General features: G+C 42.9%; 1 protein-coding gene across 1 annotated transcript in view; it reads left to right on the top strand.

Moving 5' to 3' along the window:
- Positions 1-20462, top strand: part of atg4b (autophagy related 4B, cysteine peptidase) — a 101594-nt gene that overhangs the window by 61811 nt on the left and 19321 nt on the right. The window contains exons 7-9 of the mRNA XM_068041767.1: positions 14641-14720; positions 18418-18620; positions 20259-20337. Of these exons, the coding sequence (XP_067897868.1) occupies positions 14641-14720; positions 18418-18620; positions 20259-20337 (362 nt within the window). The remainder of the gene's footprint in view (positions 1-14640; positions 14721-18417; positions 18621-20258; positions 20338-20462) is intronic.

The following is a 20462-nucleotide window of genomic DNA, read 5'->3' as shown; positions in this document are numbered from 1 at the left end:
GAGCAATGGAGGCTGGGTCATTGAATATATTCGAGGCTGAGGTTGACAGATTTTTCATCTGCAAGGGAATCGAGGGTTACGGGGGGCTGATGGGGAAGTGAAGTGGAGTTAAGGCCACTCACTATCAGATCAGCCATATGATTTTATTGAATGGCGGAGCAGGCTCAATGGGCCTTATGGCCTACTCCTCCTATTTCTTAGACTGCATACAATGCTGCCTATCTTTTTATCATTGGCAAACCTGATAATGTGGCTCTCTATTCCATCATCTAAGATGTTAATAGTTGAGGCCCCACTGCTTGTGGGACATCACTGATCACATCCTGCCAGTTAGAGTTACTGCCCAGTATCGCTACTGTCTGTTTCCTGCTGCTCAACCTATTTCCTAACCAGGTCAATAATTTGCCTTTAATTCCTTGAGCTTCTACTGTAGCTAACAATCTGTTATGAGGAACTTTGTCAAATGCCTTCTGGAAGTCCATATGAAAAACATTCATGGACATTTCCCTGTCCACTACTTTAGTCACCTCTTTTATTCAGTCACATTCCTCAGGCATGATCCACTCGCTGGCTCTCTCTGATCAACTGAAAGTTTTCAAGGTGTTCCTTAGTCTATATTAAGGATCTTAACTCTCTCTTTAATTATAGACCCCAGTAATTTCCTGACAACAGATGTTAGGCTAACTGGTCTATAATTTCCTGTTTTCCCTTCCTTACATAATGGAGTGATTTTCCAATCCAAAGGAACGGCTCCTATAGAACAGCACAGTACAGGCCCTTCGGCCCACGATGTTGTGCCGACCCTTTAACCTGCTCTAAGATCAAACTACCTACATACCCTTCATTCTACTATCATCCATGTACTTATCCAAGAGTCGCTTAAATGTCCCTAATGTATCTGCTTCTACTACCACTGCTGGCAGTGCATTCCACGCACCCACCACTCTCTGTGTAAAGAACCTACCTCTGACATCTCCCCCAAACCTTCCTCCAATTACCTTAAAATTATGCCCCCTGGTGATAGCCCTTTCCGCCCTGGGAAAAAGTCTCTGGCTATCCACTCTATCTATGCTTCTCATCATCTTGTACACCTCTATCAAGTCACCTCTCATCCTTCTTCGCTCCAATGAGAAAAGCCCTAGCTCCCTCAACCTTTCTTCATAAGACATGCCCTCCAGTCCAGGCAGCATCCTGGTAAATCTCCTCTGCACCCTCTCTAAAGCTTCCACATCCTTCCTATAATGAGGCGACCAGAACTGAACACAATATTCCAAGTGTGGTCTAACCAGGGCTTTATAGAGCTGCAGCATAACCTCGCGGCTCTTAAACTCAATCCCCCTGTGAATGAAAGCCAACACCCCATACGCCTTCTTAACAACCCTATCAACTTGGGTGGCAACTTTGAGGGATCTATGGACGTGGACCCCAAGATCCCTCTGTTCCTCCACACTGCCAAGAATCCTGTCTTTAAGCCTGTATTCTGCATTCAAATTCGACCTTCCAAAATGAATCACTTCATACTTTTCCAGGTTGAACTCCATCTGCCACTTCTCAGCCCAGCTCTGCATCCTGTCAATGTCCCGTTGCAACCTACAACAGCCTTCCCCACTATCCACAACTCCAGCAACCTTTGTGTCATCGGCAAACTTACTAACCCAGCCTTCCACTTCCTCATCCAAGTCATTTATAAGAATCACAAAGAGCAGAGGTCCCAGAACAGATCCCTGCGGAACACCACTGGTCACCGAGCTCCAGGCTGAATACTTCCCATCTACTACCACCCTCTGTCTTCTATGGGCCAGCCAATTCTGTATCCAGACAGCCAACTTTCCCTGTATCCCATGCCTCCTTACTTTCTGAATGAGCCTACCATGGGGAACCTTATCAAACGCCTTGCTAAAATCCATATACACCACATCCACTGCTCTTCCTTCATCAATGTGTTTTGTCACATCCTCAAAGAATTCAATAAGGCTTGTGAGGCATGACCTGCCCCTCACAAAGCCATGCTGACTGCCTCTAATCAAACTATGCTTTTCCAAATAATCATAAAACCTGTCTCTCAGAATCCTCTCCAATAATTTGCCCACCACCGACGTAAGACTGACTGGTCTGTAATTCCCAGGGTTATCCCTATTCCCTTTCTTGAACAAGGGAATAACATTTGCCACCCTCCAATCATCTGGTACTACTCCAGTGGACAGTGAGGACGCAAAGATCATCGCCAAAGGCGCGACAATCTCTTCCCTCGCTTCCCGTAATAACCTTGGGTATATCCCATCTGGCCCCGGGGACTTATCTATCCTCATGTGTTTCAAAATTTCCAGCACATCCTCCTTCTTAACATCAACCTGTTCGAGCATATCAGCCTGTTTCATGCTGTCCTCACAAACGTCCAGGTCCCTATCACTAGTGAATACTGAAGCAAAGTATTCATTTAGGACCTCCCCTACCTCCTCCGACTCCAGGCACAAGTTCCCTCCACTATCCCTGATCAGCCCTACCCTCACTCTGGCCATCCTCTTGTTCCTCACATAAGTGTAGAACGCCTTGGGATTTTCCTTAATCCTACTCGCCAAGACTTTTTCATGTCCCCTTCTAGCTCTCCTATGTCCATTCTTCAGTTCCTTCCTGGCTACCTTGTAACCCTCTAGAGCCCTGTCTGATCCTTGCTTCCTCAACCTTAAGTAAGCTTCCTCCTTCTTCTTGACTAGCTGTTCCACATCTCTTGTCATCCAAGGTTCCTTCACCCTACCATCCCTTCCCTGCCTCATCGGGACAAACCTATCCAGCAGTTGCAGCAAGTGGTCCCTAAACAACCTCCACATTTCTGTCGTGCATTTCCCTGAGAACATCTGTTCCCAATTTAAGCTCCCCAGTTCCTGCCTAATAGCATTGTAATTCCCCCTCCCCCAATTAAATATTTTCCCATCCCGTCTGCTCCTATCCCTCTCCATGACTATAGTAAAGGTCAGGGAGTTGTGATCACTATCACCGAAATGCTCTCCCACAGAGAGATCTGCCACCTGGCCTGGTTTGTTGCCAAGCACCAAATCCAATATAGCCTCTCCTCTAGTCGGCCTATCTACATATTGAGTCAGGAAACCTTCCTGGACACACCTGACAAAATCTGCTCCATCCAAACTATTTGCACTAAGGAGGTTCCAATCAATATTAGGGAAGTTGAAGTCACCCATGACAACAACCCTGTTACTTCTGCACCTTTCCAAAATCTGCCTCCCAATCTGTTCCTCCATGTCTCTGTTGCTATTGGGGGGGTCTATAGAAAACTCCCAATAAAGTGACTGCTCCTTTCCTGTTTCTGACTTCCACCCATAATGACTCAGTAGACAAACCCTCCTCGACGACCTCCCTTTCTGCAGCTGTGATACTATCCCTGATTAGCAATGCCACTCCCTCACCTGTTTTACCTCCCTCCCTATTCCTTTTGAAACATCTAAACCCCGGAACATCCAACATCCATTCCTGCCCCTGTGATATCCAAGTCTCCGTAATGGCCACAACATCGTAGCTCCAAGTACTGATCCATGCTCTAAGTTCATCACCCTTATTCCTGACACTTCTTGCGTTCAAATAGACACACTTCAACCCATCATACTGGCTGCAACTTTGCTCTGTCAACTGTCTAACCTTCCTCACAGACTCTCTGCATTCTGTATCTGCCTGTTCAACAGCTACCCCATCCACTGATCCGTAGCTCCGGTTCCCATCCTCCTGAATTAAGAAAATTCTGGAAGATTACAATTAGGACATCTGCAATGTTCTTAATTACTTCCTTTAAAACCTTGGGATGGTCCTGGAGATTTGTCACACTTTAGAGCCATGATCATCTTCCTTATTATTTTGTTTACATTAATTTTGGTGAGTCCCTGTTCCTAATTCAATATTAGTTTCCTTGGGATCGGCAGCATGCTTGATTCATACATGAGGGACATGGGAATAGAGGGATAAGAGGGCAGGTTGGGAAGAGGTAATTAGAGTGGGAGGAGGCTTGTGTGGAGTCTATGCATTGGCATTAAGCAGTTGGGCTGAATGGCCTTTTTCTGTGCTGTAGATTCTCCCCTTCTTGCTCTGTTTTCCTGCCACCCCTGCAAGTTTTCTGCCTGTCAAGACACACAACAAATTCAGTTCAATTCAACGCAGTCTCCTATTTAATTTGATCACCAACTAGATGGCTGCAGATTGATCCCCTTGTTTTACTTTGATAGATTGGGCTAGACAAACTGAGTAAGAATGTAGGAGACTATGAGGATGCAGATAAGTTCGGGGAGTAAGCAGATATGTAGCAAATGCAGTTCATCGGAGACAAATGTGCAGTCATGCATTTCTTTTTGAGGAGTGGGAGAGACAGAGAATTTAAATATACCCTCTATCCAGTAATTTAGGAGTGATTTGATAGAGGCATATAAAATAGTTATTGGACTATACTGTATTCCTATTGGTAATTGCAATTTAATAGATTGGGTAAGATCGGGGTCATGTGTATGTTGTGCAAGGGTAGGGCTGGGTTAAATATTAGGCCGTTGTCTTGAGTCCCTCCACTGAATCTTTTCCATAGCCTCTATATCACAGTATTTGAAATGTGTTCTAACCAAGATCTTGTACAAGGACAAATGGTCTGCTTTGCTTTATATTGAATATCCCTATCAATGTAACCTAATATCCTATTTGCCTTGGCTACAGCTTTATGGTATTGGTAGAAGTAAGTGATCTTTAGGATGGGAAGGAATATAGGAATGGAAGCTCAGCTCAGGGTCAAAAGACATTGAATTATTAGAATGTAGAATATCAAATAAGAAAATAGTAAATAGGAGTAGGCCCTTCGGCCCTTCGAGCCTGCTGCACTGTTCACTAAGATCATGGCTGATGATCTACTTCAGCTACACCTTCCTGCACTATTCCCATATCCCTTGATTTCCTTAGTATCTAAAAATCTATCGTTCTCTGACTTGAATATATTCAATGCCTGAGCATCCACCGCTCTGTGCTGTAGAGAATTCCAAAGGTTCACAATCTTGTGAGGGTTAGGAAATTTCTCCTCATCTCAGTCCTAAGTGGCCGACCCCTAATTCTGAGACTTTGCCCCTTGTTCTAGACTCCCCAGCCAGGGGAAATATCCTCCTCGCATTGGCCCTATCAAGTCCCTTAAGAATTTTATGTTTCAATGAGATCACACCTCGTTTTTCTAAACTCTAGTGAATATACGCCCGGTCTACTCAATTTGTCTTCATAGGAAAGCCACTCATCCCAGCAATTGGCCTAATGAGCCTTTGATGTGCTCCCTCTAAGGCAATTATATCCTCCCTTAGGAAAGGGGAACAAAAATTGTACACAGTATTCCAGGTGTGATCTTAACAAGGCCTTGTACAATTGCAGTAAGACTTCTGTACTCTTACACTCCAATTCCTTTGTAATAAAGGCTAACATACCATCTTCTTTCCTAATTGCTTGCTGTACCTGCACGTGAACATTCTGTACGTGTACAAGGACACCCAGGTCCCTCTGAATACTAACATTTCCCTGTCTCTCATCATTAAAAAAAATATTCTTTTTTATTTCTACCAAAATGGATAACTTCACATTATATTCCATCTGCATTGTTTTTGACCACACACACACTATCCTTTCACAGCCTCTTTGCATCTTCCTCACAGCTTACTTCCCACCTAAATTTCTATCAAATATGGATACATTACAGTTGGTCCCCTCGTCTAAGTCTAATCGATTTAATTGATTTAACAAAAGGTATTACCACAAGTACTGTACTAGTCACCTAATTCAGTGATGTTTGAGGCACCTAGATAAGCACTTAAAGAAATGTGTTGGAGTGCAGGAAAGTGGGATTAGGACAGAGGTTTTTGCTACCAGTGGCATAGGTTCAGTCAGCTGAAATAGCCTCCTTCTGTGCTTTAATTTCTTATTTTGCGAACTACTAATCTTGCTTTGATGCCATATAAATCTGTACAACTGATCTCATTTTCAAACCCTCCCTCATTCCTCAATAATTGCCTACTTTATCCATTTCTGAAATATGAAGTCTTAAGTTGCTTAAATTTTTCAGATTTAGAACAGGCCAGTCTGTCAGTCCTCTTTCATGTGTGACTTTCCTTTGCCACTATGATGGATTCCATTCCAAAGAGGGGTCCTTGCTGTGAACGTTACTCCACTTCTGCCTCACATTCAGCTTCCCTACCTTTTTTCTTTTGCTTTCTTTGCTCTTGTACTTAGCCTGGTTGGTTTGGATCTTTCTATCTCCTGTGTCTCTTCCACTACTGCTCCCTTCTGTCTGTAGGGCTCAGTATTTGGCAGCACCATTTGGATCCATCCATTATCGGGTAATGAGCAATTGTGGCAGCTGGGCTGAACCCTGCCACTGTGAAGACTTGGGTTGGTTGTGCAAGGAATATCTCAGGGCAGCTTGGAACAGGTTGGAGTGGACAAGGCTGGGTCTGAGCAGAATTGTTGCTTGGGACTACACCAGAGTGGAAAAAGTGGCCTCTACCACATCAGGATCAATCTATTAAAGGCCTGTTCGGGTCTGCAAATGAGACCCGACCCGAGCCTGACAGAATCCCATTGATCCCGAGCCCGACCCGGCCTGAGTCCTTCCATTTTTTCCTGTGCCCGCCCCGACCGTCAGTTAACCTACCTTCCGTTTTGCACTTTGTTCTTTACCTGTGCCGGGGCGGCACAGTGGCGCAGTAGTTACCACTGCAGCCTCACAGCTCCAGCGACCTGGGTTCAGTTCTGGGTACTGCCTGTGCGGAGTTTGCAAGTTCTCCCTGTGACCGTGTGGGTTTCTGCCGGGTGCTCCGGTTTCCTCCCACAGCCAAAGACTTGCAGGTTGATAAGGCAAATTGGCCATTGTAAATCGACCCTAGTATAGGTAGGTGGTAGGAGAATTGAGGGAAGGTGGGGATGTGGTAGGGGATATGGGATTAATGTAGAATTAGTATAAATGGGTGGTTGATGGTCGGCACAGACTTGGTGGGCCGAAGGGCCTGTTTCAATGCTGTATCTCTATGACCTGCACAAGCTTAAAATAACTAACAAAACCACCTTTAAAGTCCAAAAAGTAAATTAACATTAGAGTCACTTCCCTGAGGTTGTGCTAGAGCGTGTCCGATCTGACCCGACCCGACCCCGAATGTCGGAGCCGGAAGTGCGACCCGTCTCGACCTCGACACATGGTGTCAGGTTTAGGTCGGGTAGCAGGGCTTTACAATGCATCGTGTTTTCTGGTTGATTCCTGGAATACAAACTAATGTTTCCCTGACCCATTGCAGTTGGGTAAAACTTAATATAAAATCACTGTTCTTGAATTTTGAGCATAGACAATGTAAAGCATAGTTGCTGTAATCATTCTTATTTCTCGAAGTAAAAGTAAGAACTTCAAAATAGCTTTCTTGTGAAACCTTATCTAAAAATTTCTAAAACATATGCTGTAACTTTTTCAAATGATTTAGAAAAACAAGTTTGAGTACTGTTGTAGCTGGCGGAAAGACATGCTGCCAGCTGCTGCACTGATGCCTGCTGGGAGATTCTCGAAATTGCAGGCTGTGGCATCCTGGGAAATCCAGACTCAGCTGTAATTGGTCATTTCTTTCAGCTAACAAGTGAAAGCTTTGGGAAGAATGTCCACTCCATCTGCACATCTTCAGAGAGGCTGAGGCCTCCAAGTATCTCAGAATAGTTTAATGAGAATTATGTGCTATCATGCTTGTAAAACAGCATATTCCCTGACCTATCATGAGCAGTGCCCAAGAAATACTCTCTCTGCAAAAAAAACTTGCATTTATATAGTGTTTTTCACGACCATCGAATGTCTCAAAGACCTTTAGAGCCAATGCAGTACTTTTGAATATTGGCCAGGACACTGGGGAGAACTCCACTGCTCCTCTTCAATTAGTGCCATAGGATCTTCTCCATCCACCTGAGAGGACAGCCAGTGCCTCAGTTTAACGTCTCATGTGAAAGATGGCATCCATAATGCAGTGGACCGTCTGCAAGACCAAACCTGTTTGTTCAGGAGGTTTGTGTTTCTGTTAGGTGTTGAGTGTCAGCTGGGACAACAGTCAAGGTACTATATTTGGATACATGTCCTTTCTTGGTGACTATGTATTGACGTATCCACTCCTGGAGATAATGTGTGAATTAGGGTGAGAACAGGATAAGACTCAGTTGTAATGCCCACTGAGCCTTCCCTGTACACGTGAAGCGTGATTGGTTGGCTAAAATTGCGGGCGTGAGATAAGGGAAGGCAGTTCTAATTTATGCAAAGCATTTTATTTATTTTTGATTAGTTTTGACAAGAATTATTTTGCACAGAAATCCAAAGGGTTGCAAAAGCCATGCACAGTGATTATTTCCACTAGTAGAAATTTGATAAAGTATAAAGCAGGAAATGGTCATGGGGATGGCTGAAAAGGAGGGTAAAGGGTGTAATTATTATACACTGCTAGTGCATAAGAAAGATTGTCATAAATGTCTGCTGTAATTGGTAAAGGAGAGGTGAGTGCAATGACTGCGCACTATTGGTGGGTAGGGAGGCATGGGTGTGAAGATTGCACAACATTGGTGAGTTACGGGTGAGGATGAAATAGCTGGACAGTTAGGAAGTTTTTGTAGTTGCAGTTTATTTCACCTTCAAAGGTAATGTCAGGACTAGTGATAAAACACCTTTCTACAGTTCTGTGATGGCCTAGCAGTGTCTGTTGAATTTGATGTGAGCCTGTGAGTCAGTTTAGTTTGTGGTGTCATGTGATGTGGGTTGCGATGGATCATATTGATGTATATTGCTGCACTTGACCCTGGATGACTGAAGCTGCTGCTGAGCAAACATCAGTGAGGGGAGCAGTTTTTCATTGTAGCTCTTGATTGTGAATCTTGCCTTATGTAGACCTTGTGTTATGTTGTTGACATAAAATGCTGAGTATGTGGCTGTTCTGTGATGCTTTAGAGGTGTTTGTGCTGGGATGTGCAGAGCAGACTCATTCAAGATGTTCATTATGTAGTTACTGCAGGTTATTTAACTCCACTGTGAGGACAGAGCCAGAAGATGAGTATAAAATTAGCAATTTGAGATTGAAGGTATTTTGTTTCTGCAGAGTAGTCAATATTAGAGTAGACTGCCAGAATGCTGCAGTGATTAACAGCTTTAACAAAGAGCCAATGGTTATCTGGTTAGAAATAAATAGAGTAAATAGAGTTATAGAACAGGAGTCTTTAAAAAAAATGATTAAACATAAAGTGAGAGTAAATCCTATTAAAAACGAGTTAAACTGTCTGACAGGCAATGCACACAGTGGCTGGAACTTAACGTTAAGGTTGTGGTCCCGCCCGCCGGCTGAAAGGTTGGGGAAGAGCTCGCCTTCGCCAGGCCTGGAAGCCACACTGCTATTTTGCGTGGCCCAGGCCCTTAATTGGCCTTGGTCGGGCCTCCACCCCTCTGAGGCAGGAAGTCCTGCCACTGCTGGGACTGCACCGAGCAAGAAGAGGACCATGGATGCCAGCCTCAAAGCAGGTAAATGGGGATCGGGCCTTGCCGGGCACAATTGGCTAGGCCCTGGCGAGAGGGAGGTGGGGGCAGGGGGGGTGTGAGTCAGAGAGCAGGGCGGGGACGGGTAGTTTTAGCAGGAATGGCCCCTGCTGCTGGGGGGGGGCCCTTCGTGGGATACAGGGTGCCCAATCAGGAGGGCCCCTCTTCCCACCCGCCCCCAAGCCCACAAGGAGGTCGCCGTATGACTGGGCAGCCTCCTCAGGTGCTGAAGTGCCTGTCTGCCGCTGGTAAAATACCAGCAGCAGCGGGAGGAGACCCTTAAGTGGCAGTTAATTGATCACATAAGGGCCTCAATTGGCCTTGGGCAGGCAAGCCATTTGCCACCTCCCCTGTCGCTGGTAAAATAGCAGTGGGGATGGGTAGGCGATGGGCATGGCAGCCCCCGCCTCCCACACAATTTTACACCCCACCCTGCCTCCCAGCCCACTCCTGGGGTAGGAGAGGGGCATAAAATTCCAGCCAGTGTCTGTAATAAAATGGGAGCTGGAGGCAATCATGCATTGGGCAGACATAAGTTGGGATTACTGAGACATGGCTACAGAAAAATCAGGGCTGGGAATTAAACGTAGGGAAAGGTAAACATATTTAGAAAAAATAGGGAAAAAGGGGAGGTGGAGTAGCTGTACTTATTAGGGATGACAATGGCAGTAGAGAAAAGGGATGCAGTTATCAGAAAGACAAAAATATAATCCATATGGATAGAGACAAAAGATAATAAGGGATCAATCACACTAATAGGTGTAGTCTACAGAACACCTAATAGTGAAAGGGAGGTGGAAGATGAAATATGCAGACCAATTAGGGAATTGAGTAAAAGTCATAGAATAATGATCATGGGGGATTTCAACTACCCGATAATAATTGGACAGAAGAGGTAGATAAAGGGAATGGAGTTCCTACAATGTTTACAGAACTCCTTTCTTACCCAATTTGTTAAAACGCCCAACAAGGGAAGATTCACTATTGGATCTAGTAATGGGTAACGAACCAGAGCAGAGAAGAGAAGTAAAAGTAGGGGACCATCTAGACAATAGTGACCATAATATAATACGCTTTAAGATGATAATAGAGAAGGACATAAGTAAGACACAACCAGGTTAATAGATTAGAGAAAAGGCTGATTTTGAGGGGCTCAGAATAAAATTTAGGAAAATAAAATTGGCTAACAGTAACAATGGGAGGGATTTAAAACTTTTCAACAGAGTGCAGAAAAAATCCGCTAAAAGAACAAACAAAATACTAATGAGACTCCATGGATGAATAAAGACATAAAGGAACAATTGAGGGTTAGGAAAAAGGCACTATGAAATTAAATTATCAAGGAACATCAAACAAAATAATATATTTTACAGGGACATCAATAAAAAAAGGCTGGGATGGGAATAGCGTCATTAAGGGATAGACAAGATAATACCACAAGTTGCAATAGAGAGATGGCAGAAATATCAAATAATTATTTTACTTCAGTATTTACCAGGGATATGGAACAGGTGGACTTGATATTGGATGATGAGATAAGTGCATTTAGAAGAAAGAAAAAGGTTGTATTGAATAAATTAATCAAACTTGGAGGCTAAATCACCTGGTCTGGATGGATTGCATCCACCCATTTAAAAAGAATCTAGGGAAGAGATAGCAAAGGCATTATTACACACATTTAATAATTTTTTAGAAAAAGGTGTAGTGCCAGAGGACTGGCGAATAGCTAACATAATACCTCTATTTAAGAAGGGGATAGAACATGTCCGGGGGATTATAGGCCAGTCAGTTTAACATTGGTGGTAGGAAAAATAATGGAATCGTGACTGAAAGAGAGAATAGAAGAACGTCTAGAAATGAAAAGTATAATAATGAACAGTCAGCATTGATTTCAAAAGGGAAAATCTTGCTTGACCAACCTTATTGAATTTTTCAAGGAGGTGACTAAAGGTAAACAATGGTAATGCATAGACGTAATTGATTTGGATTTTCAGAAGGCCTTCGATAAGGTGCGCCATAATAGATTAATGAAGATGGTTGAGAATACAGTCAGGGGACAAGTGGCAGAATGAATTGCTAGCTGGCTTCAAGATAGAAAGGAGAGTGTAGAGGGGTAGGTGTTCACAGTGGTGGAGGCTGGATAGGGGTGTCCCACAAGGATCAGTGCTGTGACCAGTGCGGTTCACAATTTACATCAATGATTTGGACTTTGGAATCAAAAACACATTTCTCAATTTGCGGATGACACCAAATTTGGGGGATAGTCGATACGAAGGAGGGAACTGCAACAAATTACAGGAGGACATAAATAAATATTCAGAATGTGCACATAATTGGCAATTGAAGTTCAGCACAAATATGAGGTAGTACATTTTGGTAGGAAGAATAGGGAGGTCACATTACTTGAAAGTGCAAGTTTAGGTGGGATAGAGGAACAATGGGATCTCTGAGCACAAGATTGGCAGGGCCATAAAAAAGCAAAGAATAGAATTATAAAGTAGGGAAGTTATGCTAAACCTGTATCGAACCTTGGTTTGACCACTCTTGGAGTACTGTGTGCAGTTCTGGTTGCCATATTATAAAATGATATAAAGGCACTGGAGAGGGTGCAGAGAAGATATATAAAGATGATGCCAGAAATGCGAGGGAATACAAATCATGAAAGGGTGAACAAGCTGGGTCTCTTTTCTACTGAAAAAAGAAGGCCGAGGGGTGACCTAATAGAGGTCTTCAAAATTATGAAATGTTTTGATAGAGTGAATACAGAGACAATATTTCCACTTGTGGGGAAGAGCATAACTAGAGGCCAAAAATATAAGTTGGGCTCTACCAAATTTACAGTTGTGAAAAATGCGTTAGACAGTGAAGTCTCGGGTCCTCTGTGAAATTGACCATTTTGTGAACTTCACACGTTTTATTCATTGACCCAAGGCTCACCTCGCTGAGTGGGAGATGAGGGAGGGCTTCCTGTGCAATTTTGAGAGTAGCAGTCTCAAGTATTGGCAGGCAAGTGAGAATGCCAGAATGAGCAAATCAAAAAAAGTCCACAATCATTACTGCAACAAATTGAGTGAAAGAACTTGGAAGCCAAATTCTTCAAGCCGATGGTGGAATACAGTTTTGTACAAGCTGCAAGGTTTCGTTGAATCACACACAGCAACGGTCAGCACCGCAGAAAGAGAGCATCTGACACCACACTGCTGGAAAATGAACATGCAAAAAAAAAAAGGAACAATTTCATCTCTTTTTAAAAAGTTGACAGAGGACTCAGTAAATCATCAGTTGGTTACAATGGAACTTGCGGATGTTTTTGCAAGCACCAACATATCATTGGAAAAACTTGATCACCCAAAGCTGCGAGTATTCATTCAACGTAATGTACAAAATGGTGGTTGGTTGCTTGCCAAGTGGAAATAAACTATGACAGGACTACCTACTGAGGGTTTTTGGTCAAGATTTATAGATGTCAGGAGGCTTGACTTCTGGAATGTTTTTGATTTCACTTTGAATCGTTATAAAAGACAGTTGATCTTTGCCAAGGAAACCCAGTTCATCTCTTTCTCCCCCTTTGAAAGAAACTCCGCATGTCCAGTGTGTCAGTCTCCATTTTCCTCCGGTATTTGAAGAAACCCTGTGTATTGAATGTGTGGAAACTGACACCCCTGTTGCAGCATTTTTGCTGTAAGACCTATCTGAAGCCTCTGTAGCTGCATTTCTTGGAAAGCCTACTCATACTGATCTTCAACATCGCTTGGAAAGAACTGTTCTAGGAAGATCCCAGTGACAGCTTTCTACACGCACTTGGGATGCCAAACCAAAACAAAGGATATCTTTCCATATTTTTTTTTTCTCCAAGAATGAGCAGGTATTCAGCCTGTGTTTCTTTTTGTAACAGAGCTCTAAAGCAAAATTCCCTTTTATTTTTCCAATTAACCAGTATACGTGTATGTGTGTGAGGGGCTAAGGTAAAAAAGGAGCTTTTATATTTCAATCTGTGTGTTTATGCTTTACTTCATTACTGGTTAAGATTAGTTTTATAATAAACATAATGTTGTTTATTAAAGAAACCTGGTTGGTGTGTTTTATTCTGGGGAAAAATAGAGTATACGATTGACCGTATCGGTAAGTGGAGAAAATTTAAATATATGTTGTGACTTGTGGAGAAGTGGGACTAGAATAAACAGTGCACTACTGCCTCATCATAACAGCGCAGAAACAGGGAATGAAGAAAGAGACAGTTGCAGGTTGCTCCATGCCCACATTCAACCACTGACTTCAGTGAGAAAAGAAAGTGACCTGCTTAAAGTCAGCTTTTTACAATAAATGCCATTGAAACCAGAAACCTGCCTCGTCGTCTGTCTTGTTTGTAATAGATCATTTTCATGCTGTGGTTGCGACACAGTGAAATTTACGATTTAAATAAGTGAAATTGTGAAATTCACGATCCTTAAAATGCTGTGATGGTGAAATTTGTAAAATTTGACCATGAATATAAGCTAATCACTAAGAAATCTAATAGAAAATTCAAAAGAAACTTCTTTCCCCGAAGAGTGGTGAGAATCTGCAACTCGCCACCACAGGGATACATTTAAGGGAGGCTAGACAAGCATATGAGGGAGAAAGGAATAGAGAGTTACACTGATAGATTTAGAAGAGGAAAGACGGGGGGTAGCTCGTGTGGAGCATAAATACTGGCATGGACTGATTGGGCCTAACGGCATGTTTCTATGCCATATATCATAAATTTGATGGTTGTAAGATTAATTACAATATGCTGTGTGGAGCCTGTTAGTTTTGAGCATTTGGATTCTTGTAAGTGTACTGTTGAGGAACGCAGCCTTTCTACTGATATACAATGCTATATATGCCATTCGCTAGGCATTGTGAATGTTTCTCGATTTGACAATTTTTTTTTCTCCCTTCCCTCCCCGTCCCCGCAGTTGCTGAAGATCAGCTAACTCATAGACCAGGAATTGAACGTGGGACCTGATCTGCATGGTTCAGTACATGGTACGGTGCATGCATGCTTTCTTTCTTTGACCTGCTTCATGGTGGATAACGATATTCATCTTTTCTTTTAGGAAGCTCACATTCTTTGACAACTGGAGCTCGTTAGCAGTTCATGTGGCAATGGATAACACAGTAATAATTGATGACATCAGTAAGTGTTATCACAGAGCGAATCTGTAAATTTCTGTGCTCCTGATACCTCCCTGAGTTTGAGCCCTACGGTTGAAAGAATGTAGGTCTAAGCCCCCTTCCTGTGCAGCACTGAGCAACCCTTCTGAATTATGTGTTAATCTGTCTGTCATTGTGATTTAGTTGAACATTAATAACCCTGTGGTTTTATTTGAGGAAAATCAAGGCATTCTCCTGGTCACTTTCCTCTCTAAACTAACACTAGCAAAAGAAGATTAACTAGTATTTCATCCCATTGTTCTTAGTGGGATCCTGCTATGTGTACACATCATCTACCTCTGCTATCTAAATTGTCATAGCAAATCCAAATATTGAACAAAATTAGGGCTTTAAATTATGTCTGCATGTCCTGATCCATATATTCCTTAATCTCTGACCCCATTTCACTTGCAGACTACATTTATTGTTGAATGTCTCTCTGCAGTGCCAGAGGAGATTAACTAGTTAGTTTATAAGTATTAAATAATAATCAATAAAATCCATTTCCCAGGGGAGCCTTTGGCCCAACCATTTGTGCCCATAATTTAATGCAGTCACTGTTGGCGGCTGCAGGTTACTGCTGTTACAATGCAAATGTGTAAGAGGTGTAGCCACCTTATAGGAGTTTCATGCCATTATGATATTATTGTGAGCCAGTAGCATTATCAGGAATACATTGTGATGTTCAATGGTACACTAGTGAACATGGTAGACACTTTTCCCTCACCTTTCTCCCCATTTTTCCAAAAGACTGATGTACACCCTTCTTTTTCTCCTCTTTTTCCACCCCCCCCCCCACGCCAACCCAAACCCCGCGTCACCTATGTGGCCATTTTTAATGCGCAAACCTGGGCATTGAATATCAGCAGGCTATTTAACCTAATTCTGTTAATAGTTCTTGTTTAATTACCTGCTTTTTATGCCATGTGGCACTTGCTGATAACCAGGGAAGGGTTTTTTTTAATGCCCTTCTCTTTAGCTGAGAGTGCCTGAGGCTAATTGATCTCAATTATCATTTTAGCTTTAAGAAAGGAAGAAATTGCACTTATATAGCATCCTTGGGATATCCCAAAACGCTTTACAGCCAGTTGAGTACTTTTGAAGTGTAATCACTGTTGCAATGTGGCCAATTTCCACAAGGGATCTCAATGCAAAAACTCAAACAGTATTGAGATAAATGACCAGATTTAGTGGTGGTGGTTGCTGGATACATGTTGGCCACATACTAGGAAAATTCCCCTGCTCTTCTTTGAATAGTGTCTCAGGATCTTTTCCATTCATCTGAGAGGGCAGACAGGGCCTATCTGTAATATCTCATCTGACAGATGGCCCCTCCACAGTCCATCAGTACTGCACTGAAGAATCAGTCAGATTCTGTGCTGTAGTCTCTGGAGTGGGGCATGAACGTAAAGTCTTCTCGCTCAAAGGCAAGAGTCCTACCACTGAGCCAAAGTTAACAGTTTGTGTATAATCTGTTTTCTAATCATCTTACAGAGAGAGATTATTTTAAAGCATTTCTGTTTCTCCTTTCAATGCTTAGACTAGCCTCCCTATTAAACTTCTTTTTGTATTAAGCCTAGGGAAAGTGCCAAAGCTAGCAGTGGAGCCCAGGTGAATCAGCGAATGATCTCTGGATGACGTCAAGCTTGGGGTTTAATGGCCCAAGACCAATCTAAAGGCTAAGATCCTAATATGAACAACCTATTCCTTCGTAAGCTTTTGTGGAATCTGTTGTATCAAATTCTATCCATAGTTTTTTTTTCCCTTGTTTCGATTCCTTTTTAGGGTATGGCTCTGTCATCTTCAGTCACATACTGAGCTTGACTAATTGGCTATTATCTCACGTGAACTTTGACAATGATATTGGTGGGCTTTTTCTACCATTTGGCAATCACAGCTGTACTCGATTTTGGTCTCACCTGTTGGCAAACACTATGAAGGACTTGCTGAGTAGCGATCAGGAGCAAGAATTTGGCCTGTCTCCCATTTCCTAACCTTGAGCTTTGGGATCAGTTGTTGTGTCGTATTGTTGATCTGGATTAGCTAATCCAGCTAAAACCAGAGATCCATTCTGGCACCTATTGGCTTTTGTAACTCAGTATTACACTGGGTGATGCTTTCACCCAACAAACCATCAGGAGAAGTGTATATTACATACTTATCTGTAATCATAACTGAAATGTGCTTGCAAAGTCTATTTTCTGATCTCCACCTGAATGAATCCAAGCCAGTGTTTACTTAACCGGGTAGACTTTGTAGTCTTAAAGGGGATGTACCTAGATTTTAACAGATAATTAATACATTGCATTTCACATGGTATAATCTTCCTGCTGCTATCAATCAGCAATCTTTGGCTTGCCATGAGCAGTACAAGTTATTTGCTAGTTAAAAATGATATAGCACGTGTTCCCCTGTTCATAATGCTCTGGTATGACACTTGTTGATTAACTGAAATTTATAAATAACTCACCTCTACTGATGCAACTTTAGGAAAATCTTGCAGACCTGAAGCTTAAAAACGTCACAATCCTTTCAGCTGCCTTTTCCCATCAGTAATTTGTGCTCTTAATGTTCAAATAAGGCTTATAAAATAAAACATCACATAAAAATCAATTTTTTAACAATAACATGATTAAACTTAATTACAAAATTATCAAATTGCTTTCCATCTTCCTGCCATGGTGTCCTGCAAAGTTAAACCCTTGAGACATAAGTTTAACTCACTAGTATCATTTCTGACATAAATGACACTACAGTTCTCTATCCTCTCCCAAAGCAGCAGTCAAAAATCCTGAAACCTACAGTCCCTCTAGGACTGCAAAGTCTATTTGCTGTTGACTAAACACTGGATAGGTTCGCAGATCAATTAAGAGACTGATACTGTTAAATAAACACTGAAAAGTTAATGTCATCGCCATTTCAGCACAGAACGAGGCTATTTGGCCCATTGAGTTCATGCCGGCTCTCTGTAGAGCAATACAATCAGTCCCATCCCTCACTCTATTCCCATAGCCCTGAAAGTTTATTTCCCTCAAGTGTTTATCCAATTTCCTTTTGAAATCATTCATTGTCTCTACTTCCACCGCCCTTGTACAGAGCAAGTTCCATATCATTACCACTCGCTGCATTAAAAAAGTTCTCTCTCGCAACCTCTCTGTATCTCTTGCCCAAAACCTTAAATCTGTGTCCCTTAGTCCTTGTATCATCAGCTAATGGGAACAGCTTTTCTTTATCTACCTCATCTAAACATGTCATAATTTTGTACACCTCTATCATATGTCCCCTCAACCTGCTTTCCTCCAAGGAGAAAACTTCAGCTTCTCCAACCTAACTTTGTAGCTAAATTCCCTGGATCCATTCTGGTAAATCTGCTCTGCATCCTCAAGGGCCCTCACATCCTTCCTAAAGTATGGTACTCTAGCTGTGGTACAACCAGAGCTTTATGAAGGTTCCCTGCTTTCATACTCAATACCTCTATTTATGAAGCCCAAGATCCCTTATGCTTAGCTGATTTTCTAATCGGGTCAATAATTTGTCTTCAATTCCATGTGGTTCAACTTCAGCTAACAGTCTGTTCTGAAGGACTTTATCAGATGCCTCTGGTGTTGGTGCTGCATATGGGCAGAGATGAGACTGGGTTCAGCAGGCTATCACCAATTTCACATCTTGTTTCATAACAGAGATGTTGTGCAAGTTTGAGAGTCCATGTGCGGGGGCAGCAGCAGCAGCAGCATTCCCACAGACTGGTCAGAGGCCGTTCAATGGGTATCCATCAGGTGCAAATTTCTCAGAAGACACTTTAGCATGGAAACCATTAGTGTTGCTAATACCTCTAAGGCTGGGACTCAGCGAGATCAATGAAGCTTACATCAAAACACTGAAGGTACAGTTTTTCCCCTGGCAGAAGGCAATGGACCTGTGATGAGAATAAAAAGGAAATAATTGTGAATGTTGGAGATTATATATAATTTTACAGTATCGAAGCAGCTCATTCAACCCAACAAGGCTATGCAGGTGTTAGTGCTCTGCATGAACCCCACTGTACCATGGTAAATTATCCCTCCTTAACCTCTTTGACCTGTCTGCAGCCTTTGACGCAACTAACCACACCATCCTCCTCCAGTGCCTCTCAACTGTTGTCCAGCTAGGTGGGACCGCTCTCATCTGGTTCCATTCTTATTTATCTAATCGTAGCCAGAGAATCGCTTGCAATGGCTTCTGTTATTGTTTTCACACCAATACCTCTGGAGTCCCCCAGTAATCTACCCTTGACCCCTCCTATTTCTCATCTACATATTAGCTCTTAATGACAGCATCTGAAAAGTCAGTGTCAGTTTCCACGTACACTGACAGCACCCAGCTCAACCTTTCCACTGCCTTTTATTTGTCGTGCTGCTTGTTCAACATCCAATATTGGACAAGCAGAAATTTCCTCCAACTAAATACTAGAACAGCATTGTTTTTAGTCTCTGCCATAAACTCCGTTTCCTCGCAACTGACTCCATCCCTCCTTTAATCTCTCCTGCCTATCATAGACCTTCCCTTTGTTCTTTTCTCCCCCCTTTTGTCTGCCTCAGCACTTGCTTAAAGCCTGTTAGATCGCTAGGTCATTGACCTGAAACGTTAACTTTGTTTCTCTCTCCCCAGATGCTGGCAGACCTGCTGAGTATTTCCAGCATTTTCTGTTTTTAATTATTGTTTACATCCCTCTCCCTGGTCACTCTGAGCCTAAGAAAAATTGTTGCAGTCTTGGCATTCTATTTGATCCGAACTGACCTTCCGATTCCATATCCGCTCCATCACCAAGATCACCAACTCTACCTTTATAACATCGCCCGTCTCTGCCCCTGCCTCAGCTCATGTGCTGAAACCCTCATCCATGCCTTTGTTGTTTTAAGACTTGACTATTCCAATGCTCTCCTGGCCAGCCTCCCACTTGCATCCTCTGTAAACTGGAGCTCATCCAAACTCTGCTGCTGTATTCCATTTTAGACCAAGTCTCGTGTACCATTACCCTTGTGCTCGCTGTCCCTGCATTGACTTCCAGCTCCAATTTAATGTTCTCGTACTTGTGTTCAGGTCCCTCCACATCTCTGTAATTCCTCCAGCCCTGCAGCCCTCTGAGATCTCTGCACTCCTTCACTTCTGGCCTCTTGTACATCTGATCTCCATTTCTCCACCACTGGCAGCTGCCTAACCCTAAGCTCTGGAATTCCTTTCTTAAATCTCTCTGCTTTTCTCTCCAAATTTTTGATCAGCTGTCCTAAAATCTCTTTATGTGGTTTTGATTCCTCTGTCCCCTTCCCTCCCTCGCTTGCTCTGCCCATCTCCCTCCCCCAACTTTGCCTTCCCATGCTCCTTCCTGTCACTCTGCCCCCCTTGCTTTATTTCCCCACCCCTTGCACTGCCTCCCACTTTGCCTCCCCTTGCTCCTTCCCCCTGCATCGCCCCGCCACTCCCTTGTTCCCCCCTGCCCCCATTCCATGTCTGTTTTACTCACTAACTGGACTTTCTTTTTCAGAAATGCTTCATGATGCCACAATCTCTCGGAGTCATCGGTGGAAAACCCAACAGTGCCCATTATTTCATTGGATATGTAGGTCAGTCAGTGCTGAAATGTACCTTTCATTCTTGTCAATTCTGAATGGCCGTTGCAAAGTTTCAGCTGACTGCAAACTCTACATGGATACATTTTTAAACTGGACAGTGGTGGGGGAGGAATATT

This window comes from Heterodontus francisci, chromosome 11, assembly GCF_036365525.1.
Source record: "Heterodontus francisci isolate sHetFra1 chromosome 11, sHetFra1.hap1, whole genome shotgun sequence".
NCBI classification, from domain to species: domain Eukaryota; kingdom Metazoa; phylum Chordata; class Chondrichthyes; order Heterodontiformes; family Heterodontidae; genus Heterodontus; species Heterodontus francisci.
Note: the sequence above shows the minus strand (reverse complement) of the source record. Positions and strands in the feature narration are given on the sequence as shown.